The sequence below is a fragment of the Leuciscus leuciscus genome (assembly GCF_965113295.1).
Source record: "Leuciscus leuciscus genome assembly, chromosome: 21".
Taxonomy (NCBI): domain Eukaryota; kingdom Metazoa; phylum Chordata; class Actinopteri; order Cypriniformes; family Leuciscidae; genus Leuciscus; species Leuciscus leuciscus.
Genome location: NC_138745.1, coordinates 20,433,556 through 20,451,458, shown reverse-complemented (window position 1 = coordinate 20,451,458; position 17,903 = coordinate 20,433,556). Strand labels below are relative to the sequence as shown.

Below are 17,903 nucleotides of genomic sequence, written 5' to 3'. Positions count from 1 at the left end.
ATCCTGTCATGTGATTCTCTGCTCTGTTTGCTATTGGTTCATTGTTTGATTATTCACAGGTGTTTCTTGTTTCTAATTAGTCCTTATGTATAAATAGCCCTCATGTTCATAATGTCTCATCTAGCTTTGTTCCCTGTAAACCACTGTTGTTCATGTTCATATCTTGTATCTGTTCACTTTTGGATTCAATAAACTGTGCATGGTTTCACTTCAACTCGCCCCCAGTGGACTATTCATTACAGTAGCATTTATCAGAATATACAATACTAAAGTCATGCAAACTGACAATTAAAAACAGAACCACCACTTCTTTATACTTTCATATTGTCTTTATGTTTTTCAAACAGGGACACAATGATATTAAACTCATAAATACATAAATGAGGTTTATTTGAGGCAGAAAGGAATAAAGAGCTCTAAATAGTATTTACAGAACAACAGTAGCACAGATACGTCAGACAGCACAACCTGAACTAAATGAAATAAATCATACTGCAGAAAGTTTTACTATGAATAATGAATGTTTATCATATATAAAATATCAAGTTAGAAATTAATCTAAAATTGTGTTATTTTTTTTATTAAATTGCTTAATGGCACTGTAATGTGTCTATGATTACACTGATTCTATGGACTTTAGAGAGTTTGACCATTTACAACCAAAAGTCAAAAGACTTGAGAAATACAACAACTTCCCCATTGGGTCCATTGCTGGTCAAACCAGCACATTTTAAAAACATTCATTAGATTTGTGACACTTATTGTGCTTCCTATAACACTGATCACCATAAACCATCTTGAGTGTATATATTCAAGGCATTCTAGGATTGATATAAAGGTTAACTGTTCAGAATAAAGGTAAGGTTTAGATAAGTTACAAAACAAAGTATCAATAATCAGCAAAGTACAAAGGAAGTGACTGATAAAACTCCATGTATGGAGGGACTGACTGGAAATGAGTACTGCACATTATGACCTCTATTAACAGTAAAGGAGAATTAATTGTCTATACATTCAACATCAATCAAAATAGCATATTTTAAAAAAATCAGTGACCTTATTCTCATCCTTTATTGCTCTCAAAGCATCTGAAGTTGCAGATCGTGTTGAGGTAGGACAGAGACACCTGCAGACCGATGAGGGGAATCCTGCTAGAATTTGCTTTGGCACATTAAATCTATTTATATATTATAGTAAAATATATTTTTCGGTTTGGTTTTGTTGCCAGCGGAGCTGTAAATGCTGTACTGAAAAGTCAACTATACAGACTAATAGGTGCAACTGTATGCATCACAGATCACTGAAGGAAACATTAAAAAGTTCAATAGACTGAAAAGTTGTCACTTCATGAAAAGGCACTGAGCAGAAAAACTGGAAGACCTGCTGTTATATAAGAGCTATTTTTGTTTACACGATTCTCTTATCTGGAAAGGCACTATGTGACTCTTTATGACTGTTGTAATAATACATTCTTAGATGAAGCCAAATCTACCTCTGGCCATATCCATTCATGCCATTGTTCCCCAATGGAGTGATAGTGACGGAATCTAGAAAAGGACGGAGCGCTTGTCCAAAAGGTCTATGGAGAAGAAATCATGTAATTCAATCCAGTTATTACTAATACTAGTGTCAATGACATATTTGATTGCAAAGTTGTAAGGGCAAACTTACGTAGCGAGCACCTCAGATGGGAGGTCAGTGATGTATGAGGGAATCTTTGATCCTGTTAAAAACTGTGCAACCTCAGAACTGAAGGTGTTGCAGTTGTGTTCAAAAAGGTGGTATTTTTCAGGGCTGTGGAAAGAAAAGGAGGAAGTACAGATTTGGGTGTGTAAAGGGTGTCATTTCTGTACCACTAGTGCAAACTGCAAACAGAGTAGCAAAAAAAAAAAGTGTTTTCTCAAACACGTCTGCCATATTTCCTCTCAGTATTAAACTAGAAAAATATTCTGATAAAAAAAAAAAAAATTTCAACAATACTTGCAGTTTCCTGTAGGGGTGTAATGATACCCTCATGTCACAATTCGATACATTTCACGATACGATATTATTGCGATACTCCAAGACATATGATAAAAGGTTAACAAAAATGTACTGTTGACTAAAATGCTAAATTTGATATTACATTGTGGGTTTAAATGAATAGGCTTGGACTTGGTGCTGGTAACCCAATGCACAGGACAATAGTAACACTAGAATAAAAAATATTCATGATTCTGAAGCTGAAAATACAGAATTATTTAGATGAATATGCTTGCACTCTGTCACTGACTAGATATGTAAGGGATAATGTAGAGCTAGCCGGTTGTTATAGCGAATACAACCCTGACGGGCTGATCAGGACCCAGATGCGAAGCGGAGGGGTCTTGAATCGGCCTGAAGGGGTTGTATTCGCTATAACAACCGCCTCGCTCTACATTATCCCGCTTATTACATGGCTACCTACCAAATAAATCAATAATTTGACACAAAATATTGATTTAAAAAGAAAATAGTCCTTTCCGTCTCTATGGTTAGAATCCTGCGTCCATAGCAACGCTCTGTTTTTCATGGCAACGGTGTGTTATACTTAGCAGCGGTCTGTTATCAAGAAATAACAGACCGCATTCTACATTAGAATTCAACCAAGCCATGTAATAAATTTAAAATAATGTAGGCCACTTTTTACTGGTAACATAAGACATTTGGCATTATTAGGACCTACAAATATTCCCCCATTGCATTATTATACATTATATTCAACATTATATATAGTAGTTTAATGTAGTACTACTGACACAAACTCTGAAAACTTGAATTTTTTCTCTCAGTAAATTTTTTTGGGGTGAACTATCCACGACACATATTTTTTCAGTTTTGTATTGGATATATTGAGACACGATATATTGTTCCACCCACCCAGTTTCCTGTTAAATGCAAAAATATAGGCTACTGACCTGTAAGTAGACTCCCTGAGAGAAGACAGATATTCCAGAAAGAGGTCCCGGGGAACTTCTGTGTCTCCAAGGTTCACTGTGGAATCGGGCACTCCTAGAACAGTACCACCCTGAAACATGAGAGTATTTCTTGATTATGATGGGTTACAAACATTAAACCCTATTATGTTTTTAATTTCTTCAAATATATAACGTAGCCTTCAACTTGCAGATTTCTTAAAGTTGACATGAAACTGAATTTGTGTTAGTCTTTTCTTCCCTTTTGAGTGAAGTCAGACAAGATTTCTCAAACAAGAAATAAAGGCAGGACTTCATTTTGTCCATTAGAAATTGATTAGATCGTTGGATCATTGCAGTTTGATATTACTAACTGCTGTGATCTCATGTGAGTGACAGGTTGTCCCGCCCTCAAGCTGGCAAAAACATGTCATCAGAGAAAATGAAGAGATGACGTTGCAACTTGCAAGAGGGGGGGGGGGGGGGGGGTTTTGATAAAAGATTATGAGGGCACATGAATAAAAAAATTATTATAATAATGACCACAGACAAATCATTTATTATATTCCATAAAATTGTCCATTTTGATTTCATGGCGACTTTGAGAAATAAACTGTAGTCTAATGCATACAGATCCAAAGATCATTTCTTACCGGATAGCAGCTTGTGATGCCCCCTCCTCCATAGAAAAACTCTTCCCCATAAGCCACTATTGATGTGTGCCTTCATTAAGTTACCAAAGAACAATACATTCAAATAAAGACTGTTTATTTATTTATAAAATTAGAAGAAAAAAATCAAAACCTAAGCATTTTCACAAGTGGTCTCAGACCTTTGGACCCCAATGCATATCTAAATCTGCTGCCTGATAATAAGTAGCAAGGTCTGCAAAAAAAAAACTAAAAAAAGTTTAAAATACTCACCATATTCCTTCAACTTGCTTTCCTGTCAGTTTTGATATAGAAGAATTGTTGTCAGTATTTATTTACATATTTTAAATAAGGTATATTTGCTTTACCATGTATAAAATATATGCAAAATATTTGTCATAAATAAAAACAATCTCTCAACACAAAAACATGAAGCTCTATTCTAGAAGCATCACCAACATCCTCCGGCCATCTGAAGAACTCACCTAACATCATGGGACTCAGCTGACGGGCCAGTCCTTTTGACAGGTCATAAATGTACAAATTTACGTTGAAAGAACTTCCATCAGCCATCGCGACGACTTTAGACAAGCGTGTGTTTACAAACAAAAACCCAATGCTACTGCTAACAAACTGAAACTTAGTTTTTCTCACTCTGACTGAACTCGAAAAACAAGACTTCACTGTTTTTCAGGCTCAAATTTCCATCATCGCATTAAACATTCATACAAGGAACGCATTCGTGTTGAGTTTAAATTATTTCAAGAAAATATTGAACAGGTCCGACGCAGGCAGCATTCAAAGGCAGCTCTGTCACAGAGTGACTCAAGATATTTTAATACCGGTTATGACAAATGTGCTTATTCATTGGGGACCCGACCAATGGCAGCAGAGATACATTAACTTACCAAACATCTGTACTAACCTCCAAAACGCTAGATGGCTAACTAAAACACACACGACTGCTCAAGCTCACCACTGAATCAACTAACGTTTTGCGAATCGGTTCGTTTGAACAATTGTTTTCATTAAACCGGTTCAAAATGCCGATAAAGCGATTTTCTACATCATGAAGTGACATCTCGTCGTGATATTAGCATGCTCTTAAACGTTTCAGTAAAACCATAATATGGCACATATTGCTGTTTATTGCCAATTTTCGTTATTATAAATCAGCTCCAGTTCCGTTTGTTGCAGCCATAGAGGTTGCAGCTAAGTTATACAAGTCGGACAAGTTCGAAAGTGAAGTCTGATTCATGAACAAATTGTTCAGACCCATAGGTTCAGACCATTTTTTTTAGATCCGACTCAATACATTCATAGAAAAGATCCGGGTGAAAAGAACGATTCGTTCACGGCCAAAAAATGTATCACTTCCTTTTTTTTTAAATAAATTTTTTTTTAAGATCCTTGCTTCAGAGTACCATTACAAATAGTAAACACGTATATAAACACTGTAAACAGTATTTTACTGCTAAAGCTGCTAAAGCTGTTCTCAGAGACGTTTGTTTACTTCCTCCTGCTTGGATTAACCAGTCACTTCGCTCTTGTCTTGTCATTGGTTCTTGCTATTCAATAGTCGTCTCTGATACGCTAGTGGACCTGTCACTCAAATTGTGGCGCACTGGATGCAGGCGCGGGCGCAAATGGATACAAAGTTCTCTTGCTCAAAAGATAAAAGTGCCTGATTCAAGTTTAAGAAAAACTGCTTAGTTTTTTCCCCAATTGTATTTGAAAGCAACCCTGACGCGGTTCTTAGATAAAGCAAAGAGTAATGGCGGATTGGAAAGAGTACTATCAAAACGAAGACGATGATGTTGAGCAGGACGAAGAAGATTCTGGAGGTTAGCAAAGCTAACTGCATTTATTGAATCTATATAAGTTGCTCGTTTTGTCCTCCATTAAACTTGCATGTATGAAATTAAGATGTGATTACACATAACTCCTTTATAACTTTTTGATTAATAGGCGATTACAAAGTCAGTGGCCGTGACAGCCTGGTGTTTTTGATCGATGCGTCCAAAGAGATGTTCATTAAGGGTGAGGATGGAGAGCCATCAAATTTTGACATGACTATGCAGGTGAGTCTAACTGTAACAAGCTTTGTTTTTTCATTATTATCTTTTATTTGCTTTACATTTGCCTGTGTTTAACTTCTGTGCATTTCTAAAAGACGTTATTCTCCCTTGTATCTAGTGTGTGCGCAGTGTGTACACTAGTAAGATCATAAGCAGTGACAAAGATCTGGTCGCTTTGGTGTTCTATGGGACTGAGCAGAGCAAGAACCCCAGAAACTCCTTCAAGCATGTCTACGTTTACCACGACTTGGATTCTCCTGGTGGGTTACTCACTCTTTTTGCTTTTCAGATTGTGTATATGATGGTGATTCTATCTCACGATTCCCTTCTCAGGAGCTCAGCGTGTACAAGATATTGATAAACTGCTGGGTGAGAAAGGAGCTCAGATGGCTGGAAAGATCTTAGGCAGTGGGGAAACTTCCCTCGGAGAGGCTCTATGGTGCTGCTCCAACCTTTACAGTGACATCAAGTTACGCCTGTCGCACAAGCGCCTCATGATCTTCACTTGCAGAGATGACCCTCACGGAGGAGACGGTGCTAAAGACAGACAGGCTCGTACAAAAGCTGCTGATCTTAAAGAGACAGGTAGGCCGAATAGAGGGGTAAAATTACACGGTTTCAGTGGCAAATGATGGACATTGTATAGCCTATGTTCTGTTTGTTCCTCAGGTGTGGTCATAGACTTGATGCACCTCACAAAGCCTGGAGGGTTCGATGTTTCCCTGTTCTTCTGTGATATTGTAAGCCCTCCAGAGGATGAAAGCGAGCTTGGCGTCCAGACGGAGCCCTCCAGGAAACTCGAGGACTTGCAGAAGAGGGTCAGAGCTAAAGAGTTGAAGAAAAGAGCTCAAAGCAGGTAAATGCACTGCACCATGTCCATCCATTCTCCAAACTACTTGTTTTATGAAGGGTCGCAGGTAGGGGTGGGCGATATGACCAAAATCTAGTAATTTTATTTCACGAAAACAATATAGATCACACAACATAGTTATTTTTGCTTTAAATAAGATTTTTATGATATCAACAATTTTGATGCCCAGGGTTTCCGCGGAGTCATAAAAAGTCATAAAACGTCTTAAATTTAATAATCAGAATTTTAGGCCATAAAAAGTCATAAAAACGTCCGGATTTTCCATACAAGGTCATAAATTTCATTTAGCCACATCTTAAATTGATATGCTCGTTCATTCGTTGGTTCTACCATTGCTTTTTCCCCCTGAAAATGCGCTGGCGGCATAATGTTAAATGCACAGGTTAAATGCGCCAAAAGCGGAACGCTCATTTGAAACGCGCGCCACACGAACCATTTACCCGCTCGGCTCCAAGTCCAAACGGCAGCACAGCGCGAGCTCAATAGAACTGATGCGTTTACTCTGATCGGTCTCGGTCACAAGATCCAGTGAGAAGTGCTTGAATTCAGCGAAGAACACACTGTCTCAGTGATTTAAACCAGTTTAAAGGCAGATGAAACAGCGCTGACCAACAGGAGAAACTCTGCACAACGATACAGTCTGAAGGCTTTTCCGTCTACAATCTCCCATCATTTATCATGGATTTACTGTAACGTTAGCCTAGTAATATTAACTGCACCATGTGGGATATACATATTGAATTTTATTATATTATTAGTGCTGATAATGTATTAAAGGACTAATGGAATATTTACAGTATTTAATAATGTATTTAGGCTACTGTTTTTCATACATTTCCTGAAGATACGTGCCATCAAAGTTAGGCAACACAAACCTGTTTCAAGACTTGGCCCCTATTAGCACATGCAGAAACTAAGTAATTATTTTCCCAATAAAAATATTTATTTTGTTAAGGACAAATGACAAATGTTTGAATGTCCTACCTCAGATTTGTGAAATGTTCACCTGTTTTAGCAAGTGTTTGTCATTATATTTTCTGACAATAAAGAGTAAAGTTAGTTTAAAACCACAATTAAAGCTCTGGTTTCTACAACTTTCACTTAGAAGCAACAGTCTGCCTTTAAACTTGAAAGAAATAAAGATTTGACATTTATCGTGATAATTATCGATATTGACTAATATAAAACAATTATCGTGATAATTGTTTTTGGCCATATTGCACAGCCCTAACTGAAATCTCCCGGTCTATCACAATGGGAAAGTGTACATTTAACGAGCCATGGCTCAAAGATGGTGTGTTTAGTAGTTGGCTCAAGCCTGTTGCAAATAATCAGTATCAAGCATATTGCACACTGGGTAAGAAGGTGTTGGAGCTGTCTTTAGGCATTTAAATAATACATCTTGTTACTTTCAAGGAAAGTCAATTAAAAAAAAAAACTTTTGAAAGGAATTTTAATGATTTTTCGTAATTCGTGTAGGTCATAAATTTCAATCATAATGGTCATAAAAAGGTCTTAAAAAGTCTTAAATTTGACTGACCAAACCCTGCAGAAACCCATCATGCCATTAAAATTTCATAATTATTATCATCATTTTCAATATCATTAAAAAACTAATACTAGCCTAAAAAAACTCTCAAGCTTACTGAAGACAAGTAAACAAAGAAAGAGAAAAAAAACCAAAAAACTACAATAGAACAAAGACACGAATGAAATAGACCTACCTGAAAAACTTCAAGCACAAGAAATAATACTACATAAGATGTATAATTACATGAATAAAAAAAAAAATACATAGGTAGTCTTTACTGTGAAAATTAAATATACTTTTATTCTTATTAAAGTTACAAAAATGATTCAGTCAAGAGCAGTGAGAGATTTTCTCTCTTCTTTTTTTTGATTAGCATTAATAATGTTTCAAACTTCAAATTTCAAACAATAAGCTTTCGTGACTGTGTAGTACAGTAACGTCACGTGAACGTAAATACCACGATAGAGGTGATAGTCCAAAATCTCTACCGGTTGACAAATTTCTTACAGGTATTACAGGTATATCGCCCACCCCTAGTCGTGGGGATGCTGGAGCTTTTGCATGCCAATGCAGGGGAAAAATGTGTATAGCAGCTCATATTTTTCTGTAGTGTTAGTGTTTGTGAAAGGATTTTAATGCAGTTTGCTTCGGGCATGTCAATTCGAATTGCAAATTGTTCTCTACTGTGACATATATCTAAATAAAAAGGCAAAAATCAAACAAGAAAAAAATGTTTGGTGGGATTTGATTTTTTACATCGAGAATTGATTGGATCATTGGAATCGTTGTCATTTGCTAATTGATGTGATGATTAAATGATTAAAAATAATTGACTGGTAAATCATTTATCATAAACACTGTATTATTCCAGAAAAAACATTGATCTCATGGTGGGGAAAAAAATGCAACATTATTTCTTGGACAAAATGACTCCAGAGTGCATGTCTTTGATTTACACCTATTTGTTTTCAAGGTTAACATTCTCGCTCGGAGAAGGTGTCAATCTGGCAGTCGGTGTATATGTGTTGGCCAGGACTGCCACCAAACCTCCTGCCGTCAGACTTTACAGAGATAACAACGAACCTGTGCGCACTAAGACCCGCTACTTTCACACCCATAATGGGGGCATACTTTTGCCAAATGATATGAAGAGGGCACAGGTACAGCACTAGATGTCACTTTGAATTAAAATCAGTACTAGCACCATAGTACAAATCTACACTATAATTTAGGTTTTATTTGCTGTAAGTGACCCTTTACTTAAAAGTTACTATATTTTCTAATCATACTATATTAATTTACTACTTAACTATGCAGGTTTATGGGAAGAAACAGATTGTGATGGAAAAGGATGAGGTGGATGAGATTAAGAAGTTTGATGATCCAGGTTTGGTACTGATGGGGTTTAAGCCCATGGACCGCCTCAAACTGCACCATCATTTACGACCCGCACTCTTCATTTACCCTGAGGAAGAGCAGATATCAGGCAGGTCTTCATTTGTTGATGCCTAAGCATCTCTTTCAGTTCAACCCATATATTTTCTTAACAGTTTATTTTCATAATTTGGAAAGTTGATGTGCCGTTCCTTATTTTTCTTTTGTTTATTATAGGAAGCTCCTGTATGTTTACCGCTCTGCTTTTGAAGTGCAGTGAAAAAAATGTATTTGCATTGTGCAGATACATCCCTCGTCGTAACACGCCACCTCGGTTTGTAGCACTAGTTCCCCAGAGAGAAGAAATGGATCAGAGTCAAACCCAGGCAACACCTCCAGGTACTGTAACTGCAGTCAAGACTTGTCAGATATGTTCATTACACTGAACTGTTACATTCAACTGTAGGCTAATTGATATCAAATAGTAATATCAAATTTTGGGATCCTATATTTTAGGCTTCCACGTGATATTACTTCCCTTTGCTGATGACATACGCACTTTGGATGTTCACGAGGGTCCCACAGCCTCTGATGAGCAGGTGGATAAGATGAAAGAGATTGTGCATAAGCTCCGCTTTAAATACAGGTGTGTGGTTTTCTACCAGTCGTAAGTGCATTTTTCAATCATGGATTTTTAGTTGATTTCTACTGCAAGTCTTCTGTATTTACAGGAGTGATGCATTTGAAAACCCAGTGCTGCAACAGCACTACAGGAATCTGGAGGCTTTGGCTCTTGATATGCTTGCACCTGAGCCCATTGAGGATTTGACAAGTATTTCTTGTGTTTTGATTGTTTTAAATGGATCACTTTTATCTTTTTTATCCTAATATGTTCTCATACTGTTTATGCTCCCTCAGTGCCCAAGGTAAAAATGATAGATGATCGTCTTGGCCCGCTGGTTCAAGAGTTTAAAGATTTAGTCTATCCTTCTGATTATAACCCAGAGGGAAAGCCTGCAGCTAAACGCAAACCTGGTGAGATTTCAGATGGTTTTATGTTTATTTAAAGCATGATTGTGGGATGTATTTATTTAATAAAAACATTTTAATGTATTTTTCAACCTAAAAAGTATGACCCATGTGAATTGCGTAAATCCCATTGAAAAAATGCTGTTTTCAAATACATTTATTTCTTGCATATATAGTTGCACCGACAGCACTGCACAAGCTAGCAGTGCCATTGAGCAGCTGTGTGCGGATTCAGAACATATTTGTAGTCTCAGCCAGGGTCAACAATTAACAAATCGGTCGCTCGCGAGTAAATTAAATGGTGATTCTCCCCAGCTGGCCAATAACTGGCCACTGAAGCGCGGCACTGTGTCCATTTAAGCGCGAGCAGCTCATGAGCTGGCGTTTTCAGTGCCTCAGAGTAGCTCATTTCACAGCAAACTCCACACAAACTTTATCTCTGGTCACTCAGTAAATGCATTTTAAATTGCAACACGTGCTAACTCTCTTGCCAAATTCATATTAAAAATGATTTGTTGTCAATAAAATGTACAAGTTTAAGTTTAAAGTTCCATAGTTTAACGTTTGGAAGGAAAGGAAGCAAGACAGCCATAAATATTAGTAAAATATATAAATAGTCTGTAAAATAAAATATAAATGATTATAAAAAAATATGAAATACTTGTTTTTGATTTTACAGTATTATTGCAATAATAATATATTTCTTTATTGGTTTAATTTAAATATTAAATAAATTTATAATTATTATTGTTATTATATAGTCATAATAAATGGGAGAAAATAAGTTTTCCTTTTTTTGTCCTTCTGATAACATGCCTAATGAATAATAACACTATGAAATACTGTAGGTGCAAAGACAGAGCAGCATAGCTCATTATGCATTGGAAATGAGTGTATTACTTCTGTATACTAACTTCCTGAGACTGGCAGTATCCAAAATATTTGTACTACATTTTTTGTTTTACTACTGTTGCCACTACTTTCACAAACTTTGAAGGATGACACTGACAGAATCTTGAATTGTCTCATCCTTTCGCACAGCTGAATCTGGTGGTGGTGCTGAAAAGAAGGCAAAAATTGAGATGTCTGAGGAAGAGATGAAAAACCATGTGGCAAAGGGCACCTTGGGCAAACTGACAGTTGCTGTGCTAAAAGAAGCATGCAAGCAGTTTGGAATACGTACAACAGGAACCAAGAAACAGGAGCTTATAGATGCCCTGACCTTGCAGCTCTCTAAATAAGCTAATGTTCTTAAGGCTTTGCCCATAATTAGGGGGAAAAAACGTGACACCTTGATTACATACTTGTTCATGAAATAAATACAGAAAGATTTGTATGTCTGCACATTTTTAGTCACTGTCAATTTGACTCAGTCTTGCCTATCTAGGGCATGTAACAATTTCGTTCAGCATTGTGACTGTTGTCATAACATGCAATAAAAGCTTGAATTTTGTAATTTTGACAGCATTTTTCACTGCTATTTTCTATTTAATCTTTATTAAGCCAGTATTGGCATGATTTAATACATTACACTAAATGAAGAAATTTTATTAAACACCTCAAAATACACTTTGCTTCAACTTTTGAATTTGTATGAAAACTTGCATTATTATTGTTCATTGATATTAAGGAGGTTGGTACTGTAGAATACAGAATTGATGCCTGATAAATTGAGCTCCTGTCCTTAATGCAGTTTTACAAATCGACTCTCAAATGTATGTTTATTGATTATATCAGCTTATTTAATTATGATTTCAGCAACTAGTTTGTTTAATTCTCTCAGCTCTGTTAAACTTATTTTAAAATAAATTCTACAGATTTTCCTTCAAAATCAATGTGGAGAAAAATACAGATTCCATCTCCAGATTAGGCACACTATACAGTGTAGTATATATTAATATACAAAATATATGTAAATATGGTACTTATTTTATTATGCCATTAATAAACCACGTAGTAGTTTGTGGGTTTCCAGAACATCTGGAATGAAGTCATCTGGCCTTGTCATTTGTTTTCTCATTAGCCCGAAATGAAAACAAACAGAAGGGTGACTACTCATTTTCCACAGATGTTTGAAATCACAGCAGATCTAAATGTTGATGTCTGGATTTGCTAAACCAATACGGCACAGATCTAGAGGGCTGTTACAGCCCAGAACCGACTCCACAAACAATCCTAAAATTATTTATATTAGGTATAAAAAAAGGAAAATGAATGTCTCCAGAAAAGGTTTAGGGAGTCTTGTTAATTTCCTAACGTGGGTCATGTGGGCGACCGATACGTGTTTGACCATAGACTGAAAAGAGCCAGTTTGACAGTCCCATGGGATGCAACCTGCTCGTGACGCAAGCCAGCGGAAAGCCAATGACGTTTTGCGCATGCTCACGTTGAGCCAGAGAGCTGCAAGGAAAAAGTACAACAGACAAAGGAATAAACAACTCACGGTGTGGACGCGAAAACACCAAGTTTGAGGAATGAAAGCAACCTAGACTGTATCATATCGTTTGCAGACAGAGGTATGTGCTGGGAATGATTACACTGACACTTTCAAAGATGCCGTTTTAACCGTTGCTATCACGAGTAGCACGTAGCCAGAGTGTCAAATTGGTCTGAACGTAGTAGTTGAGAAGCTCAAAGAGGAAAAGGGCATGTCTTAAAATATTTTGTTAAACTTGCGTACGAAGTGTTGAATATCGTTTCTGTCCGTTAATAAGTCATACACCCATCCTGTCAGCTGGCAGGAAGTTTTGTACAGCCATTCCCTATGCAGTCATCCTGGGCATAACCTCACATTACCCTTAGAGGTGTCAAAAGGGTTCCTGTTTAGACCTGCCACTCGGTTAAACGCTAATTAATGCTCAGTACTGAAGCATTTGCTGTTTTGTTTTTGTTTGTTTTTTATATCTGATTTCTAATCGGTCTCTTGTGTTTCCTTCTTACTCTAAAGCCAAGGTTATCACTGCAGTTCTCACAGTGGTCTTCTATGGCAGTTGCCAGGATCCTGCACTGCTGACCCATTTAGTCCTGGTCAGCTGTACCAGTCAAGCTGTCTTTTCCACCCCTGTGTCAGCCAAAATGGAAAGAACTTCTCTGCCCTAGTGGTTACTATGGTGCTCAGCAAGTCTTTGTGCAATAACAACATGAAGAACACAGAAAGAGGACACAACCGAGTCTGCTTTTGAGAAGATTTCCACTTGTGCTTTTCTTATTTTCACTGATTCACTGCGAGGGGCACTGGCTCACCTTTCATCCCAGTAGCAAACTCCCCTCCCCTTGCCACTCATCCCAAGCAGCTGAGAGGTTGCTGTGGAGATGATAGTGGTGACATAGCAGCAGGAATGGGGAGTACTCCATGTTCTGGTAAGGGGAGGGGGGTCGGGGGTTTTCAAGAGCTGGGTTGTATGCCATGGAAGGTCAGCAAGCAGAAAGGAGAAGCCGTTGGTGGACGTGGGTCTGAGCTAGAGGATAGACCGAATGCTGGAACGCCCCCCGTCTCGTCACAACCTCCCGCCATTTATCACGAAAAGCAGCATCGAGAGCTGTGCGCTCTGCATGCCCTAAACAATGTCTTCCAGGACGGAGCAGCATTCAGCCGTGATGCACTTCAGGACATCTACCAGAGGTCAGTGCTAAGATGTATTGTTATATTTGAAGTTATCTAATTTTGGGATTTTTCTTTTTTTGTGCACACTTCTGCTTCCTCTTTCTTTTTCAGGCTATCGCCTAGCACTTTGGTCACACCCCACAAGAAAAACATGCTGGGTAATGGGAACTATGATGTGAATGTCATCATGGCTGCATTGCAGACTCGGGGGTTTGAGGCTGTTTGGTGGGACAAGAGAAGGTATTTTATTATAATGTTGTAGTTTTAAACATTTCAAGAATCTAGTTTGAATCACATGTGCCAAGAAATGTGCTCTTTGAATTCCTGTTGGTTTTGAAAGCATTTCAAATAATTTCAGAAAAGTTGCACCACCATTATTTGCCTGCCCTGAAGTAACCTTCTAATATTTGATATTTTAAGAGACTTATTGACCTTTACACAAAGTCATGAGTATCTATCAGGTTCCTCTCCTGATATCATTTCCTTCTTGTGCAACACATGACATGCTTAGACAGACAAAAAATTCTTCATACAAAAAACCAGTGAAGGACTTCTGTTAAAGAAACTTTTTTTTTTTTTAAGGCAAAATCTTCTAAAGAATTTCTTTTACTTTGACTTTTGACCTTTTTTTCCCCATTATGATACCAAGACTACTATTTTTATGAACACAGAAATTAACAGTATAATAACCCTAAAAAATGAAAATTCTGTCATAATTTACTCATCCTGATGATGTTCCAAACCTGTGTCTTTATTTTGCAGCACACAAAATATATTTTTTTAAATGGCAGTAATCAAACAGTTTTGGTTCCTATTGACTTATATTGTAATTTTGTCCATACAATAGAAGTCAATAGGAATCAAATATCTTCCAAGTATGTTCTTTCATGATCTACAGAAGAAAGAGAGTCATAAAAGTTTGGTGAGTGTGAGTAAATAGTGACAGAATCTTAATTTTGGGGTGAACTGTCCCTTTAATTTTATGCCCCAGAAGTTAGAAAAGGTGTATCATAGAAGAGGGTCATTTGTACAGTATGAATTGCATTTTGTATCTATTTTTGTTAAATAAGTTAATATGTGGACCATTAAAGGGATATTCACCCAAAAATAAAAATGCTTTCATCATTTATTCACCCTCAAGTTGTTTCAAACCTTTATGCATTTATTTCTACTGCTGAACACAAAAGAAGGATGTCGGTAACCAAACAGTTGATGGGCTTCCTTAGTATGGAAAAAAATACTATGGAAGTCAATGGAGCCTATCAACTGTTCGGTTAACCGTTTTCTTCATAATATCTTATTTTGTGTTCAGCAGAAGATAGAAATTCATACCGGTCTGGTACAGCATAAGTGTGAGTATGTAAGTGTTGACAGAATTTTCATTTTTGGCTGAACTTTGCCTCTAATGTGAGTTTTGTTTTGTTTTTTATGTCCTATGTATTTGTTGTCCCACAGGGACGTTGGCAGCATTGCACTGCCGAACGTCACTGGTTTCATCTTGAATGTGCCATCCAATCTGCGCTGGGGGCCGTTGCGACTGCCCCTCAAACGGCAGCACTGGATTGGAGTTCGAGAAGTGGGAGGAGTTTACTATAACTTGGACTCCAAACTGCGCAGTCCTCATGCTATCGGAACAGCTGATGAATTGAGGTAGGTGTGAAATGCTAAAAGAGAAAGTAGCGGCCTGTTTTAACGCGAAGGTCTGTTTTATCTCTAGCTGTCACTCTGATCATTTGGCAGGAAGTTCTTGCGTCACCAGCTTCGAGGGAAGAACTGTGAACTCCTACTGGTCGTGGCAGAGGAGGTGGAAGTCCACCAGACGTGGAGGTCTGATAACTGATGAATGTTTTGGATTGCTTTTTTTTTATTTTTTTATGTTTTGTTTTGTTTTTGGAGGTATCTCAAGTTCACGCTCAGGAGGGAAATATGAGGTTCAATCAGGGACCCATTTAAAGAGCAGCAAATGGAGTTGCACTCAACCAGTCATGAAAGCACACTGCTCAGACTTTGTTTACACACACACACACACACACACACACACCACTGAACTCTTGCCATTGAGACTGGAGCAGCAAAGAACACAAACAGGGATATTACAAGACAACTAAACACTACGCAGAGAATTTTGTTTGGTATTTGGGATTCTGATGCATTTTTTATATGTTGATTATTTCTTTTACTTTGTACTGTTTTCTGACTTGAAAGTGAGAGGTTATGGAATTGTTAGTGATGTGTTCTCCTTGTGCATCACCTGTCATCCTCACTTCTTCTCTCTTTCCATGTGATTTCCCGTGCATCCATGTGATCGTTTGAACTGTCCGTCACACATTGCAGGTCACCGTAAAATGTTATTTGTTCAACTGGATTTTTTGAACACGGGGTGCATATGTACTTATTTAGTGCATGTACTTGAAGATTTAGAGAAGGAACACCCGTAGCCCCTGCTTAACCGTTCCCTACATATTTAATGGCATTGTGACAGATGAGATGTTTCCTGTGTATCACAGTTACAGCATGGCACCACAGTAATTGGATGTTTTGTGTTAGTTTCCTATAACATAAATTACCAAAACGGTCACTTGTTAATCTCTTACCTTAAATGGTTGCTCTCGACACTCTTTCTTGTTAAACGGTTAAGGTTAGACTTGTTGAATCCTAGACTACAGGTAGGAAAATAGAACAGGTGAGAGTTGGTAGTAAAAAAAAAAAAAAAGGTCAACTGCCAAAAATGAAAGTTGTATGTACTTTTACATAGAAAATGCTAATAGTTAGAAAGGCTGAGGTCTCTAAAATCTTTCAAGTTAATTCATCTTTGATTGATATTGGATTAACATGGCCTTAAACTGTTTACAGAGGGAGCAGATTACACAAAGGGAAGTTTAATACATCTCAGGTTATCTTCAGATCCAACTCTATTCAGTTTCACCTATTAAAAGCCAACACATTGTGTAAAACACTTCAAAAAGATTATAGACACTAAAATCAGATAGTACAACTTAAAAGGAACATTCCACATGTCCATACACAGGGTGCTTTGTAATACTGTAGAGACGAATAGATTCTTTTGCCATGACAATCTAAATCCCCACGTCCCTTTTTCAGGGAGATGGGGACAACATGTGCTCATGCCATTGTTTTCCATTCAAATAAAATGCTTATGATGGCACTTTATGTATGATGTAAAATGTGCTGTGACATCATTAAAAATGTATTTGTATGTATACAATGTAGTGCTGCTTTATCAATCTTGTTCACATCATCTACACTACTGTTAAAACGTTTTTGGTCTTATCTTTTGAAAGAAAGGAGCACTATTAAATTGATCAAAAGTAACAGTTAAGACAATTTAGAATTTAAAGTTTTCTGTTTCGAATAAATGCTGTTCATTTGAACTTTCTGTTCAACCATGAATCCTGACAAAATACTGGGGTTGGACAATGATACTGAAACACCTGGTTTTAGACCACAAAAATGTATTGGTATGGTATAGGACCTCCTTTTGCAGCCAACACAACATCAGTTCATCTTGGAAATGGCAGATACAAGTCCTTCACATTGGCCAGAGGGATTTTGAGCCATTCCTCATCCAGAACAGTGCCAGGTCATTATGTGATGCTGGTGGAGTAAAACGATTCCTGACTCGCTCCTCCAAAACCCCCCAAAGTGGCTCAATAATATCCAGATCTGGTGACTGCAGGCTATGGGAGATGTTCAACTTCAATTCATTTTCATCAAACCATTCTGATCCCAGTCTTGCTGTGTGTATTTGTGCATTATCGTGCTGATACATGGCCCAACCTTCAGGGTACAATGTTTGAACCATTGGGCGCACA

General features: G+C 37.5%; 3 protein-coding genes across 3 annotated transcripts; 2 read left to right on the top strand and 1 right to left on the bottom strand.

Annotated features, from left to right (window-relative positions):
- Positions 1 to 373: 373 nt before the first annotated feature.
- Positions 374 to 4,529, bottom strand: desi1b (desumoylating isopeptidase 1b). Its single transcript, XM_082152241.1, has 6 exons — positions 4,069 to 4,529; positions 3,857 to 3,878; positions 3,587 to 3,656; positions 2,937 to 3,046; positions 1,672 to 1,794; positions 374 to 1,579 (listed from the first exon to the last, which is right to left on the bottom strand). Exons 1-6 carry the CDS (start codon positions 4,154 to 4,156, stop codon positions 1,489 to 1,491), a joined length of 504 nt encoding a protein of 167 aa, XP_082008367.1. The 5' UTR covers positions 4,157 to 4,529; the 3' UTR covers positions 374 to 1,488.
- A 659-nt stretch (positions 4,530 to 5,188) lies between these two features.
- xrcc6 (X-ray repair complementing defective repair in Chinese hamster cells 6) lies at positions 5,189 to 12,035 on the top strand. The gene is made up of 12 exons (XM_082152237.1): positions 5,189 to 5,427; positions 5,552 to 5,664; positions 5,780 to 5,921; positions 5,995 to 6,246; positions 6,331 to 6,517; positions 9,037 to 9,223; positions 9,381 to 9,553; positions 9,679 to 9,836; positions 9,954 to 10,083; positions 10,169 to 10,269; positions 10,356 to 10,472; positions 11,508 to 12,035. The coding sequence occupies exons 1-12, from the start codon at positions 5,358 to 5,360 to the stop codon at positions 11,705 to 11,707; spliced, it is 1,830 nt and encodes a 609-aa protein (XP_082008363.1). The 5' UTR covers positions 5,189 to 5,357; the 3' UTR covers positions 11,708 to 12,035.
- Positions 12,036 to 12,736: 701 nt separating this feature from the next.
- On the top strand, positions 12,737 to 17,296 carry josd1 (Josephin domain containing 1). The gene is made up of 5 exons (XM_082152240.1): positions 12,737 to 12,982; positions 13,414 to 14,088; positions 14,182 to 14,310; positions 15,526 to 15,720; positions 15,811 to 17,296. The coding sequence occupies exons 2-5, from the start codon at positions 13,805 to 13,807 to the stop codon at positions 15,908 to 15,910; spliced, it is 708 nt and encodes a 235-aa protein (XP_082008366.1). The 5' UTR covers positions 12,737 to 12,982; positions 13,414 to 13,804; the 3' UTR covers positions 15,911 to 17,296.
- The last annotated feature ends 607 nt before the right edge of the window (positions 17,297 to 17,903 follow it).

Excerpts from the sequence above, each read along its gene's own strand:
- desi1b (XM_082152241.1), bottom strand. The coding sequence starts at position 4,156 with ATGGCTGATGGAAGTTCTTTCAACGTAAATTTGTACATTTATGACCTG. Across the intron at positions 3,879-4,068 it reads GCTGAGTCCCATGATGTTAG|GAAAGCAAGTTGAAGGAATA; the intron begins GTGAGTTCTTCA and ends CAAAACTGACAG. Across the intron at positions 1,795-2,936 it reads CTCAGGGAGTCTACTTACAG|CCCTGAAAAATACCACCTTT; the intron begins GTCAGTAGCCTA and ends TTCTTTCCACAG.
- xrcc6 (XM_082152237.1), top strand. The coding sequence starts at position 5,358 with ATGGCGGATTGGAAAGAGTACTATCAAAACGAAGACGATGATGTTGAG. Across the intron at positions 5,922-5,994 it reads CCACGACTTGGATTCTCCTG|GAGCTCAGCGTGTACAAGAT; the intron begins GTGGGTTACTCA and ends TTCCCTTCTCAG. Across the intron at positions 9,837-9,953 it reads AACCCAGGCAACACCTCCAG|GCTTCCACGTGATATTACTT; the intron begins GTACTGTAACTG and ends CCTATATTTTAG.
- josd1 (XM_082152240.1), top strand. The coding sequence starts at position 13,805 with ATGGGGAGTACTCCATGTTCTGGTAAGGGGAGGGGGGTCGGGGGTTTT. Across the intron at positions 14,311-15,525 it reads GTTTGGTGGGACAAGAGAAG|GGACGTTGGCAGCATTGCAC; the intron begins GTATTTTATTAT and ends GTTGTCCCACAG. Across the intron at positions 15,721-15,810 it reads GGAACAGCTGATGAATTGAG|GAAGTTCTTGCGTCACCAGC; the intron begins GTAGGTGTGAAA and ends ATCATTTGGCAG.